The sequence below is a fragment of the Pogona vitticeps genome, chromosome 3, assembly GCF_051106095.1.
Source record: "Pogona vitticeps strain Pit_001003342236 chromosome 3, PviZW2.1, whole genome shotgun sequence".
NCBI classification, from domain to species: Eukaryota; Metazoa; Chordata; class Lepidosauria; order Squamata; family Agamidae; genus Pogona; species Pogona vitticeps.
The window spans coordinates 81614097-81629609 of NC_135785.1; the positions used below are offsets into that span (position 1 = coordinate 81614097).

The 15513-nt window shown below is 41.5% G+C and overlaps 2 protein-coding genes across 35 annotated transcripts in view; one reads left to right on the forward strand and one right to left on the reverse strand.

The window, feature by feature from the left end:
* The window catches only part of CC2D2B (coiled-coil and C2 domain containing 2B), a 100906-nt gene extending 87523 nt beyond the window's left edge, over positions 1-13383 (reverse strand). For 13 of the 34 annotated variants that reach the window (XM_078391283.1, XM_078391281.1, XM_078391278.1 and 10 more), the window contains exon 1: positions 109-270. Coding sequence is in view for 3 of the 34 variants with exons in the window: in XM_072995343.2 (XP_072851444.2) it covers positions 109-132 (24 nt within the window). In the remaining 31 variants the exon portion in view is untranslated. Of the gene's footprint in view, positions 1-76; positions 271-13263 lie in introns of those variants that run through there. The other 21 variants (XM_078391302.1, XM_078391301.1, XM_078391293.1 and 18 more) reach the window with 6 other exon arrangements.
* Positions 327-15513, forward strand: part of LOC110073586 (uncharacterized) — a 53681-nt gene continuing 38494 nt past the window's right edge. Inside the window, exons 1-2 of the mRNA XM_072995368.2 lie at positions 327-439; positions 1402-1482. The gene's annotated coding sequence lies outside the window, so the exon portion shown is untranslated. The remainder of the gene's footprint in view (positions 440-1401; positions 1483-15513) is intronic.

Sequence of the window (15513 nt, forward strand, 5' to 3'; positions counted from 1 at the left end):
ACGTTGTCCCTTTCCCACCCACCCCACGGGTCCGCTGAGGGTAATTAAAAAGGAAACCCTTATAGAGAGAACTAACTCTTCTAATTCAGCTCCCTCAACGGTACTCACCTTGCCGTTAGGCAACATGAGCATGCGCACGGTTGCTTAACGCGTCCTGAGAGGAGGACCAAGCTCGCGCCGAACAAAAGGCCTTCGAGCGTGCGCAGATGCGACTTGCTAGCTCAGCTGCTTCTGACCCGATTTCTCCACGGAAAACAATACGGCACAAGCAGTGTTTGGAGCCTGCGCGCGCGCAGCCCTGTAGCGTGACCGCCGCGGAGCATGCGCTTTCTGCTCCGATTCTTACGGAGCATGCGCAGTGGTGGGACGCGTTCGGGAAGGTTCCCATTTGCCGGCTTCGTTCCTTTTTCTCTGGGAACAAAAGTCCTCCGGTCTGAGGGTACGAGCTGCTGTCTTCTTAGCTGCTCCCGGCCTTCGCCCAGCCGCCAACCCCTTGTGGAGCTTGCCGTAGCGACTCACCTTGCTATAGCTCGGTCGCTTCTTGGCCCGAGGGGTTGAGGGGACAGAATAGACAGTTACGTGTCCCTTTCTTCCCCCTCCCCTGTTTCCCCTGTGCTGGGCCAGCAGAGCCCCCACACACACCCAATCTCTGCTACCGGTCCTTGGCGCACCTGTGGGTTTCTTGGGCACAACGTGGAGGAGAAGAACCGCTGGTCTTTTTTTTATTTTATTTTTTTTTTTATTTTTTTTAGGGGGGAAATCAGGAATTGTGGTCCTTCGGGGTCTAGTGGGTGGGTCAGTTTTGTTCTCTTGCTTGTGGATGTCGGGCAGGAAGGGGAGTAGATTTACTGTGCGGCGAGTTTGGGCTCTTATTGGGGCCTTCCAGCAGCTCTTAAGGACTTAACAGTACTAGCTGACCAGCCTTTTAATTTACAGCAAAATTGACAGCACTCCAAGGTAATGATCCTTGTCGCTGCCACCGTTCTTCACTTTCTTGTCCGTTCGTACCTAAGGCCAAGTCAGACAGGATGGTAGAAAGATGACCCATTTTATTTATTTAAACTCTACCCCATCCCCTTGTTCTAATAAAGCAGGCGCTGGGGCCTAATTTTCAGGACAAAAGCAATTTCCTAAATCTTCTTCCCATAGACTCTTTCTCTTCTAGATTCATTTCAGCTTTTCTCTCAACTGAGCTCCTAGGTCAAGTAGGGGCGATTCAGTTCCACTCAACTTTTTGCTTCAGTTCTCCATATGATATTTCAACTACAACTGGGACAGAGGTGACATTATACGACGAAGCCTACGTGTAGAGATAATGCAGCCCTTAAAGGCAGCCCTGTGAGAATTGGAGAAAGAGATTGGCACCGTGTTAACTGCGCGGTTCTCTCTCATTTGCTGCAGTGCTGCCCAGTTTCTCTGCTGCCTCCTGCCCTTGTCTGTGCCTGCTTTCAGCATGGTAAAGAAGAACACTATCCCACATGGGTAAGTATCCCATAAATAGCTTGAGGAGAGAGAGAAAGGAAAGGGGCTCTAATAGCCCCACCTCTTCTCTTCTCTTCAACATCTGCCTTGCAACCTACAAGGTAAGTATTTGCAGCAACAGGAAGATCAAGCTTATCATCCCCCAGGTGAGTATTTTATCCCACATTATTTGTAAGTGTTCCATCATCTGCTGCAGATGACTTTTGTTCATCTTTTCCTTAGCATCAAATGTTTGCATGATAGGAATTGCTTGCAAACTCCATTCTGGCATGTTTAATTCTTCAGTTTACAAACTGAGAGATTGGTGCTGAAGGTAGTTCAGAATAACATCATCCTGCCAATGGGGTGGTTTTGGTGAGTTCAGTGGCACGTGAATAAACTTACCTTCAATTGAAGATGGGCTGTTTGGCTAATACATGAAATCATGGTGTGGTTAAAAATTTTTTCCACTGGCAAGAAAGTGAATGCTGAGTTGCATAATTATCCTGTGTTTACAGAGTGACAGATGCCTTTACCCATCGCAAAGTTAGCACACCCCATTATTTCTACACCTTTGTGGTATGAAAATACACCCAACAGATACTTTAAATAAAAGTTCATTGAAAAGGCACAGGACACATTTTCAACTGAAAATATTTTTGAACTTAGAAATGTGTTTTTTAAATTGTGGAAGCTTAAGTAGCTTTATCAAAGACATGCAGGAATATATTGTTTATCAGTGTTATATCTGAAGGAATTATTTTATAATAATTTCAAAATAAAGGCCAAAATCTTTTTTCCAATTAAAGCTTCAATAAAAGACTTGGTAGCAAATAGCAACTTATTAATAAGCGCTGGTGGTTTTCCTAGGTCTGTAAGTACTAGGAAGCTTGGTACAAGTGGTACAAATTAATTAAAATGTAACTGAAACAAGAGATAAAATATAAGGATAGGGAACCCCTGCCTTCTAGATATTTTAAAATACAGTTCTTGTAATCCTTTACCATTAGCTATGTTGGTTGGGACATCTGGGAGTTGAATTCCAGAATATTTTGAAGAATAAATATTCCACATACTATCATTAATAGATTGTCTCTCCTATCAGTTAGTTCTCACTTTTTAAATGGGTAGCTGAATGCTACTTGGTCTGATACAGTTTGATAGCACAAAAAGAGGCTTCCCTACCACAAAACAGCTACAATGATTGCAATGTTCTGGCCAAAATCCTCTTGCATAGCCATGCATATGGTGTAACTTTTGGAGACAAATTGGCCCAAGTTAAGAAATCCCCATACATGTTACCTATTGCACCCTGAGTCATACAACTCAGTATCCAACTGATAACATCTACAATGATTTCTTAATCATTGGTGCAGTTTGCCTCCAAAAGTTACTCTGTGCTATGTTAGCATAAACAGATAAGCAGAGTTGGGTCACTGTCTGAGAAATCTCACAAAGATTCTGATGATGTTCTTTCTTACCCAGTGTACAGACTTATATTTTTGTGTTCTGGGATTGTCTTTAGTGCTCAGAAGACACGCCAACAAATGTTTTAACATCAATTTCTTGTTTTCTTTGTGTACTGATTGAGTTTTAGTTTACATAGGTTTACATCAAATAAAACTTCTAAGTTCTTAGGCTGCCACAAGACTCGTGTGTTTTTTTTACTGCAACTGACTAACTGCTCCCTCTCCCCAAAATGATTTGTTAATTAAACATACATACACACAAGATAAACAGTTCTGGTAGAATTTTAGTGATTTAGTTGTTTTGCCTTATTAGAATAGTGATAGACTGCCTTTCCTTTTTTTAACTTTGTAAGACTGCTGAGTATCTAGTGGGATTCTTGTATTGCCAAAAACTTTACAAGATAACCCTCAGTTTTAAGCACATTGCTTGAATGTCTCTCCATGTTTGAAGCACATACTTTTGTACTTTAAAAAATCTTAGGATGATTGTCTGAGAGCACTATCAAATCTTAGAATCTCAGTGGAGTAGTTAGTTCCAAGGATTTCACTGCATGAGAGGAAGGTACTTTTTTCTCAAATATTGCTTTCCACCATCCTATGACAATTGGCTAGATAAGTCTGACCACCCAAAACCAATTGCAGGAGGGGGTTGTAAGTACAGTGGTGTCCCACATAGCGTCGTTAATCCGTTTCAGGATTAACGTCGCTATCCGGATTCGTCGCTATGTGGGGGGGGGGGACCATAGGAACGTATTAAACTCCGTTTAATGCGTTTCTATTGGGGAAAAACTCACCAGTAAGCGAAGATTCCCCCATCCAGCCGCCATTTTCGCTGCCCGGTAAGCGAGGGCAGGGCGCGAAAACGCTGCAGACGGCCATTTTCTGCACCCGGTGGCCATTTTGGAACCGCCGATCAGCTGTTTTCTAAACATCGCAATGCGAAGATCGGTAAGCGAAACACCGATCATCGCAATACGATGTTTAGCCTATCTAAACATCACAATGCGATCACATTAGCGATCACAAAAAACGTGTCGCTATGCAGATTCATCATTAACGGTGCGCTTGTTAAGCAAGGCACCACTGTACAGTGGAATAACTGATGACTCCCATAAATGTCATGCATGATTTATAAATTCACACCAAGCCACTGAAAATTTGCTAAGACTTATAGAATCTGTAAATACATTCAGTAGATACAGATTAAGTATGATATGTGGAACTACAGAAATGTCCATCCACAGCTTTCAAATTCTGTAACTTTATAGATTATTGAGTATTTCAACAGGAAGTAATGTTATAGACAGCTTCCTTGATTCATCAAAATAGCGGATAGCTGAAGTCTTTCTAATAGTAAGAAATAATCACTACAGTGGGGTCTCTACTTAAGAACGTCTCTACTTAAGAACAATCCAACTTAAGAACAGCTCCATTTGCTAAATTTTGCTTCTACTTGAGAACAGAAATACAAGATAAGAACAGGAAAAAAAAACCTTTCCTGCTCTTTTTTTAACCTTAGGTCATCTTAGGTTAAAAAAAATTCTCCCCCTAGTGGTAGAGTACGTATTAACCAGCTTTGCATTAGTTCCTATGGGAACTAATCCTTCAATGTACAAACACACCTCTACATAACAAAAAAACAGCCAGAACGGATTAATTGGTTTTCAGTCCATTCCTATGGGAAATTTTGCTTCAACTTAAGAACATTTCAACTTAAGAACACCATTCCAAAACGGATTAAGTTCTTAAGTAGAGGTTCCACTGTAGTTTCTATGGATGGAAAAGAGCAGATACGGATTAAATGGTTTTCAATGCATTCCTATGGGAAATGCAGATTCAACATAAGAACTTTTCAACTTGAGAACCACCTTCCAATACGGATTAAGTTCTTAAGTAGAGACCCCACTGTACTTGTATTATAATTACCATACAGACGCTGTCTAGTTCTGTGTTGCAACTATTTGGGGAGATGTTTTGCACCTATCATATCACAATGAGAATCTGTATTGAGTCTTCAGTTTATATGTATGAAATGAGAAATTGGAATATTTAGCTTTGGTGTGGGAACAAAGTTTGGTGAGAGCTGATTATGAAGCTAAGGCAGTACAGTTGAACTGGCTCATTATACCAGGCAGATGCTTTCATTTGCTGCATCACTCTTGTCTGTAGCAGCCATTTTGTGAGAAAATGGCAGAAGATGCCTCACTGGAAAGTTATACCTTCTCATCTAAAGGATTCCATAGAGTCAAATGATTAGTTATAAGTTAGGTTCATAAACATTGCTGAATTTTTTTCACCCACAGACTTAAGCAACTTTGATAGCGTAACTTGAGTTTGTTGAAAAGTTTGAATACATTTCATGTGGAATGCTTCCCATCTATGACTTGCATAAAATGAATGGAATGTGCCTGATGAACCTCTGTAGGAAGGCTATTCTTGAGGGAAAGAGCCACAACTGAGAAAGCCTAGTTCTTAATGTTGTTTTTTTGACTTTCTCGGGTGTCACAGTTCTTAACATCAAGGACTGCAAGGAGCATGTGGGGCAGGTAGCTATTTGTGGGTGAGGCATTCTGCTAGGTACCAAGGTCCTAAACCATTAAGGGCTTTATAGATTATGACTAGCTCCTTAAATTGAGCACAAAAACTTAACAGTGTCAATGAAGAAATCCCAAGACTGGGAATATATGTTCATATCTGATGCACCTGTAATCATTCTGGCTGCTGCCTTTTTGACCTGCTGAAGTTCTGTACTTTCAAGGGCAGCCCTACATAGAGGGTGTTACAGTAGTCAGTTTTAGAAATTACCAATGGATGAACAACTCTTGTTAGGCATTTCAGATAGGGGTGCAGCTGGGTAATCAACCAAACTTAATAAAAAGCACTCGTCACTACAGCTGATATCTGCATTTAAATAGAGAATAATGGTTAGTAGAGTACCATCAAGCTGCAAGCCCAATCCTTCAGAAGAAGCGTAACCCCATCAAGGCCAAATATACCTCTAACCAGTCAGACAATCCTCCCAACAGTAGGATCTTTGTATTAGTTTGAGTTTATTGGCCCTCGTCCATTCTATTATTTATGTCAGGCAGTGCTTAAGTACCCACACAGCATCCCCTGCAGATGTAGAGGAGAGACAGAGCTTTGTGTCATCCATGCATTGTTGACAATGAACTCCATATCTCTCTATGACTTCTCCCAGCAGCTTCATATAGATCTTTAAAAAGCATTGGGGAAAATGGCTTATCCTTGCAAGATCCTGTAATGCAGCTCCCAAAGGGTTGACAACAACTCCCTGAGCTGTACCATCTGGGATTAGCCCTCAAGGAATGACTGGAACCACTGTAGAATGGAGCCCCGATGTCCTAAACCTGTTAGCTGTCCCAGAAGAATACCATAGTTAATGGTATCAGAGGCCACAAGAAGACCAGCAGGGTTACACTTTCCTGGTCTGCTTCCTTCAGAATATACACCTGCAGGGCAGCCAGTACCATTTCAATTTCATGCTGCAGCCTGAATCCCAATTGAAATGGATCTAAACTATTCATTTCCTACAAGAAATAAGGGAATGTGCTATGGAGTTCCACAATCAGACATGCATCCTTGCCATGACCAGTCAAGCAGTGTGCCAGTTGTGCAGTGTGCAGAAGTGCTCCATGGATAGCACTGCCACTTTGGTGCTAGCATAACTTCCATATGCAACTTCAAGTTGAGTATGTGTAGTTGAAAAATTAGATGTTGGCTGTAGTCTTTAAAATCATATTTTAAATGTTTGCAAAATTAGCACACCAACTTGCAGTTATAAAATATGAATATGTGAACCGTTCAGCTTAGGTCAAAGAGTTCCTTAATGCGAAGTTCAGCAAAGAAGATGTTTCAAATGCAGATGATTATGATGTACACCTCCATCACCACTGGCTTCCTCATCCAGGTTCCACTGCAGTAGTTTTAAGCATCTTTTAATACGCCTGGTGATACACATTCTTACCCATAGTTAATAGTGATATAAATTATGAATTATCTTTAATTAAAGCTAGAATGGGGCCCTGCTTTATTGGTCATTCTAATCATAATAATGGATGGAATGCTGCCAGTACAGTTGTTACAGGGAAACCATAGTTAGAAGTCTAAACAGGTGCTGCCATATAAATGGTATTTTTTGGATAAGATAAATCAAGAAAAGGTACAATGATTTAAAAAAAATAATTAAAAAAAGAATTATGGTGAGGGAATGAAATGGTGGTGATAAATTTCATTTAGTGGTTTTCATTTTCTTGCTATCACAAATGCTAATATTCAATATTCATAGCTGCAAAAGATCATATTTATATGATCTCTATTTTATAATGACCCATTTTTAAAAAATATTCAAAAAAAAGGAGAACATTGAATAAAAATGTTATCATGGACTATAATATAATATAAACCAATTGAAAAAAATTATTTGAAGTTATTACTGATAGAGAAGAAGCAGTAAAGGATAGCTAAAGTAGTGGGATCTCTAACCATTGAACAGTAGATGGTTTATGCTCTTATTTCTGCTCTTGAAATATAAGTCTTTTGTTGATAGTAACATGTCCAAAATATCAGGTTTTCTGCTGAATCGATGCAACAAGTATAGCTTTAAATTTGAAGAGATTTTAGAAGTTGAAGCTGTGGCAAATTTTCATTAGTTGCACTAGTCAATCCAAGTCTTTGTTCCACTCCATTCTCATATCCTTCTCATCAAATATGCTATTTCTGACATATGGTTATTGCTTGCAATTTCTCTGAACATGCAACTAATGTTTCCAGAGTGGTAGGGGATGCTGAAATAGTCAAAGCTGGTGGGCCATATATGGATACCAAAAGGTGTGTTGTGATTGTAAATGTTGCCATACCATTACAGAAAATAGACCATATCTGGTTTGCTGTATTGAAAATGATTAAAATTTTTGATCTAGGCTCATCAGTTGATCTAATCTTCATATCCTACAATCTACACACTTCTTCTGTTAAAAAATGTGCCTTGCAATTTTCTGATTAGAGTTACCCCATATAATTAATTTAGCATGGGAGTCCGGTGGTAATTGAGGAGAAATCATACACCAGGCCACTCTGGCCACTAAAACTGTAGGAAGTACTGTAGAGGGACAAAATGTACAGTGGTCAAGGAAAAATGTAGTAGATTGGAAGGATTAAGAAGTATAAATGCAAGAACAATATCAGACAAAATCCAAAGAAAACAAAACAAAGGACAAAAAATGTGGCACCTTAAAGACTCTTATATTCTAATGTGAACTTTTGTGGATCGAGTCCACTTCTTCAGAGATAGGGGATAAAATGAAACACAGAATGAAATACAGAACCCACAAGTAAAAAAAAACATTAAAAACATTAATTGGCTTTAAAAGTCTTGAGTGTGTGGTTACATCTCACGTGCAGTAATTTATGACCTACCATATTTTTCCATGTAAAAGACACCCCCATGTATAAGATGACCCCCCACTTTTCTAACCCAAAATTTCTTTCTTTGCAAGAAAGTGGAGGGGGAAGGCAGGGATCAAAGCACTTTGATTTCTGCTTTCCCCCTCCACTTTCTTGAGAAGAAAGTGCTTTCCCCTTCCACTTTCTTTGCAAAAAGCTGCTTTTCCCCTTGCAAAAAGTGGAGGGGGAAAGCAGCTTTTTGTAAAGAAAGTGGAGGCGGAAAGCACTTTCCTCACAGGAAAGTGAATTCATCTACATTCAGATAAATGTTAAACATCTTGTTACGTGGGTTGCTTATAATTGTTTTTTGCATCTTGGTATCTTAGTTGTCCCTTCAAAATCTATACATTTTTAAAACATTTAAACCATTTATATGTGTATTTTAGTGTACAATATTTAATGTGAATATAAATCTTGGCATTTTTGCTCTTCTTTCTCAAGTGCCTATGGACTGAATTTTTCTTAGCCGACCTCTACTTTTATCTGAGTCTCCTTTGAATGTCAGTTGGTCAAAATGGCAGCAGATAGCTCAGTTTAACAAAACATAAGCACTTGCCTAGTTTTCTACACTTTCCTGTACAAGATGCAAGGGTTAAAGTGGTGAGCAGGGTCAAATAGCAGGCCAAATGAAGCTGAAGGGAAGGAAGCAAATGAAAACAGATTCCAGTCCATATGCCATTTTGGCAAGAAGGCCCCATGTTGATTATTTTTTTGTCATTCTGCTATGTACTGGAGAATAAAACAGCCAGTGTAGTGTATTTGTCTATATAATTACCTCAGGATTAATAAGCACGTTTCATAGATCAATATGTGTGCTGAACATCTAATCAAAGTATAGTGTGCTCAAATATTACTTGAGGCAATCAGTGAATAGGTAATATTTTAAAATACTGGCTTACATTTTGAATAATTCAGACATTGACATGTATGTATTTTGTCAAGTTGATTTATTTCTGGAAAAAATTAAAGCATAGTAGAATACTGTGTCACTTGCTTCCTGCTTATCCCCCAGATATTTTTGTTTGTTCTTCTTCATGGCCTCTGTGAATCACACTCTGGGTGATCCGTGCCTGCGCGGAGCCTCATCGGAAGATTCTAGAGCTTCTGCGGTAGCAAAAACATATTAGAATAAGCCTCTCTCCCATGAAGGCACCTTGGTGATAAGACTCTCCCTTCAGTTTCTTTCAACCGCTGCATTGAGAGCATCGTATTCTTACTTCTGTGAGTTGAAAGTGAGAGTTTTACTCTTGATTCGTTTTTCTTTTATTTATTTGTTTGTTTATTGTATTTATATCCCGCCCATCTGGTCAGTAATTTTATTTATTAATAGATCTTGTATACAGTGGTGCCTCGCTTAGCGATCACTCCGTTGAGTGACGAAATCGCTTAGCAATGGTCCCTATGGGGAAAACTCGCTTTGCGATGATCGTGGAGAAGCGATCATCGCAAAGCCCCCATTTTCGGCCAGCTGATTGGTGGTTTCAGAATGGCTGCCGGAAAAACAAAATGGCCGCCCGCTGTGTTGCCTCACTTTAGAGGCACCAAAAATAGCCGCCCCTATGGAGGATTTTCGCTTAAGGTTAGTTTTGAAGCCCATAGGAACGCATTAATGGTGTTTTAATGCGTTTCTATGGGCTTTTTAAATCCGTTTAGCGATGAAATTGCTTAGCAACATTTTTTCCTGCACGGATTAACGTCACTAAGCGAGGCACCACTGTATAAGCAAATGTTATTGTTTCTTTCCTTTGTTTTTTGCTCAGCCTTCAGCTGTAGCACCCCCCAACCCTGCTTTATTTTTCTCTTAAACTGTTTTTTCTCCTATTCATGGCCCCCTTGGGTCCGTTTAAATACTGTGTGGTCTGTGATAAAAAATACCACTCTCCAACGGCCACGCTAACTGTCTTTTTTGCTTGGGTGAGGCACACCAAACATCCTCTTGCCCCCATTGTAAGAACTTTAAACACGGAGTCCTCCGCTCTCGCCTTTCAAGACTTAAACTCCATCTTTGGGAGCAATCACTCCAACCAGCAAAAATGGCTCAGCCTCCTTGTAAAGCTACCTCTCAGACCAAAGCTATGGAAAAAGCCATTTCAGAATACAGTGGTGCCTCGCATAGCGATGACGTTAATCCTTGCAGCAAAAATCGCTGCTAAGCGATTTCGTCGCTATGTGATTTTTAAAAAGCCCATGGAAACACATTAAAACCTGTTTAATGCATTCCCATGGGCAAAAAACTGACCTTAAAGCAAAGATCCTCCATACGGCAGCCATTTTCGCTGCCTCTTAAGCGAGGAATCCATCCCTAAACACAGCTGGCGGCCATTTTTTTACCCGGAGGCCATTTTGGAACTGACGATCAGCTGTTAAAAATCATCGCATTGCGATGATCGGTAAGCGAAACAGGGAACCGATCATCGCAAAGCGAAAAAAACCTATTTAAAACATCGCAATGCGATCGCTATGCGGTTTCATCGCTAAATGGAGCGCCCATTAAGCGAGGCACCACTGTAATCAAAACAACGTCCATCAGCCACACAATCGCACTCCGATGCCTGATTGACTTCATCAAAGACTTCTAAAGGCCACAAACCGAAATATTTAATATTGAAGCCTTTGACATTGAAATCCTCTGCTAAATGGTAACTGCCCACCAAAGCCTTTTCGATTCTGGAACCATCACCACCTGAGAGATCGAAACAACACAAATCTAAATCATCCACAATTATTCCTCAACAGCCTCTGGAATCCTGTCAGTTAATCTCTGTAGGTTCACCTTATGATGATGATGGACTCCCATCACATCAAATCTCTTCTCAATCACCAGAATGGGACGAATGAGCATCCTCTCCTCCCAGCCTCCAACACTCTGTTCCCTCTAGCAATCCTTCCATAGTGGCTTCACCCGACAGAGTCAATTCCGAACCGCAGCCGGATACTGTGCTCTATTTGGTGGCATCAGACCGACCACCACAGCCTCCAGTATGCCATCAACCACAGCATTTGTATCAGGTACCTGTTTTATCATGTGTGGCTCAGACCCACATTCAGCACTCTCATCAGGTAGCCATTTGCCCTGATCAGTGCTCGTCAAGACAATCTGTAATCACCGGTCAACCCGTCAATCTGCCTGGTTCGACAGCAGTATTGCATAACATGCCTCGATCTCGACAACCATTGGTGTCAAAACGACCTTATCATAAAGACCCACATGGATTTCAGACGGTTCCCTACCCAGCATCTGAAAAGCCCAGGATGGCCGAGCACCATTCTTCAATGTGTGAGGCATTTACAGCTCGAGCCTCTCATTATTTTTGAACCAATCGAGATGACAGAGACCGTTCTCATTCGGCATCCCCGGCGTCTATGTACTCCAATGCTCCACTGACTCAGCAACAGCCTCCATTTTGTCATCATTAAGACACAGGTTCTGATATCGACAAACCTCAATATCAATTCTAGTCCATGGGCACATGCCTGGTTCCCGCACCAATACATGGTTGATGCCTACCGGCTCCTAAAACCCAAACCCGTCATCACTATGACACCGACTTCAAGGCCGAGGATCAGACATACCAACCAGTGTCCATGGACACTCGAGTAACATCATTCGATGTCGACAAATCATGACATCGACAAATGTCCATGGACATGCCATCTCCATCAGCATCAGGCCATCAGCGTCAATATTATGACCCTCAACCCCTCGATACCAAGATTGATCAACAATCCGTCAACTGTTGACGTGATCCAGACTATTCTGATCAAGGATCCAGACCACAGACACCTTCCATACTACTCACTTCACCCGAATAGGACCTTGCAGATGCTGACCCACCGTCTCCAGCAGAAGACTTCCAAACTTATGCCCAGCTTATGGTCCGTATGGCTAAATCCCTGGAGCTCCAGATCCATCGTCCTTCAACAGAACCAGCCAATCATCTCTATGATCCGATCTCAAAAGACAGAACCACTCCAGTACATATTTCAATGCTATCCTTTCTTCTTAGAACTGCACAATGATCCTGGACAAAACCAGTATAATCCCATACAATACCAAAACGGTTTGACAATCTCTACAGAGTCCACAATCCAGGAGCCCTTTTCCTTCAAAAACAACCAGCTCTGAATTCCATATTTGTCAAGGCCTCACAATCTCAATCTCAACATTGCCAAACCCTCAAATCACCAAACAAGGACAGTGGGAGAATTGACTCCATGGGTAGATGGCTTTATTCTTCAGCAGCATTCACCATGCGAATTGCTAATTATCAAGGAGCTATGGGTGCATACCAACGCTTCCTGTGGGACAACATGTTCACATTTTTGAATCCTTACCAGAGGACAAACAGTTACTCAGACAAAACTTTCAGCAGGAGGGTGTCTGTGTTGCCAAACAGCAAATGCTCTCCGTTAGACACACTGTCGATGCAACAGCTAAGTCCATGGCTACCTTAGTAGCATTCCAATGTTTTTCTTGACTAAGAACAGCCGGCCTTGCTGAAGATGCATGTGCACGCATTGAAGACTTTCCCTTTGACAGGACAGGCCTTTTTAATGCTGAAACTGATGACATTTTAGAAAATGTTCAAAAGAAAAGGTCAGCTGCAAGACGATGGGAAGTCTACCTGTCCTGCCAACAACTCCCGCAGCATAACCAATGGAGGCAACCATACAATTCTTATCAAAAATTCCAACGTGAACCTCAACGACAAGCACCTTACACACCTTACTTCAAACATCAAAGAACCAAGCTTCGTCAACAACCAATCACCAGCAGGTGCAATGATTGCAAACCCAAATATCACATTTGATGCCACCCCAACCAAGGTCGCAAATCATTACACCCCTCCTACACTCTGGAAACACTTACCTGTCTGGGAATCCATCACCGCAAATGCCTTGATACTTTTCATCATCCAAAAAGGCTACTGTATCCATTTCTTCCAACTCCCTCTGTCAACACACATCATTACTCCACCAACTCAAACCCTACAGGAAGAAATAAAAAATTTACTTCTCAAGGATGCCATAGAACCATGCCATATCAACACAGCAAAAGGTTTTTATCTTGCTATTTCACTGTTCCCAAAAAGGACATCGGCCTTCGTCCCATTTTAGACCTAAGAGAACTCAACAAATATATCATCACCACAAAATTCCACATGGTTACCATCGAATCAGGCCTTCCTTTACTCCAAAATAAATAAATAAATAAATAAATAAAACTGGTTCACTGTCATAGATCTCAGAGACGCATATTTCCACATTTCCATACGTACATCCTTCACACAGACAATTCCTTTGGTTCCAACGCGGATCTCATGCCTACCAATTCAAAAGACTTTATTTTGGTCTTGCAACAGCTCCAAAAGTATTCACTAAATGCATGGTACCAGTAGCTGCTTATCTCAGACTTCAAAAGATTCTCATTTTTCCCTACATCACCGTTTGGCTCCTTGTAGCTCGCTCCCGTCACAAAGCTCAGTGAGACATGCACTTCAGCTTTCTCTTCTTCGCGAACTCAGTCTTGCTGTCAATGAACAAAAATCAAAATTAAAGCCTACGAGAATTGTCCACTCATAGATTCTGTACAAGCTCACACATTTCTCCCTGTAGACAAACTGCACGATTTAATCACCCTACTTCAAGATTTCACCCCTCATGCTATCATACCTGCCTTAACCGTGCAACACGTTCTAGGTACCATGGCCTCTATGACATCTGTTGTACAACATGTACGTCTAAAGATGAGATCTCTCCAATCTTGGTTTCTTGCATTTTTCGACCCGCTAATAGACCCTCCCCACACTCTTTTGAGAGTCACCCCAGAACTCGCCTCCCAACTTTAGTTGTGGTGCTTTCCTCCCAACCTGTCAATCGGACGACCATTCCAACAGCCGCGTCCCCAAATACAAGTCACGACCGGCGCCAGCCTCACAGGCTGGGGAGCACACTGCAGGTCCCTCAAAATTCATGCCAAATGGAATTACTAAGGTAATAAAGGCATGCAAAGCTTTCAGAAATCTTCTTGTCGGCAAGATGGTACAGATTGCTACTGACAGTACCACGGCTATGTACTACATTCTCAAACAAGGTGACACCCACTCTTCAAATCTCCTCTACTTAACAGTTGACCTCTGGAAGTGGTGCCTAGCACATCATATCTGTCTCACAGCTTTACACATAGCTGGTCACAACAACGACCTGGCTGACCTCAGCCGCATGAACTCCCAAGCTCATGAATGGGAATTGGACCAATTAATCTTCCTTCTTTTCTACAAGTGTTGTGGCAAACCAACTCTCAACCTCTTTGCCTCCCACGTGAATCAGAAGTGCAAACATTACTGCTCCCAAGCAGGAATTGGCAAACACTCCCGAGGAGACGCATTTATTGCTTGTTGGCCCAAGACACTTACCTCTTTCCACCATTCCCACTACTCTAGAAAGTAATGGTCCATCTACAACAAGAGAAGCCCAATGCCATCATTATAGCCCCTTGATGGCCGAGGCAACCCTGGTTCCCAGTACTCCAGAACCTATCATCAGACATTCACCACTTCCCCCATCTACCACACCTCCTCACACAGAACAACTCCCAAGTACTCCACCCAGACTTATCTGTTCTGCACCTGGGAGCCATCAAGCAAAGAAACCCTCCAGCAGGAAGGCTTACCTATGTAAATGGAAGAAATTTAAATACTTCACTGAAGCCTCGTTATTCCATCATTCCATCCCTTTCCACTATTCTCCATTTTTTACTCCATCTCAAGTCTAGCACCCTTTACCTTTCCTCTTTAAGGGTTTACCTCTCTGCAGTAGTCTCCTATCAACCACCAAACTCTCCAGCAGCTGGGTTTTTTCAAGGATTCAAGACTAAAACGATTTCTCAAAGTGTTGTCTCATATATACACAGATGCTCGTCCACCCTCTCCACAATGGTCTTTAAACCCTTGTCTTACAGCAGCTCACTAAGGCTCCCTTCGAGCCCTTAGCCTTATCTGATCTCCAACTACTTATCTTCAGCAGCTTTCCTCATTGCCATCACATCCACTCGACGAGCCAGTGATTTAGCAGATTTACGATATGACTATCCTTATGTACAGTTTTTTTCCAGAGTAAA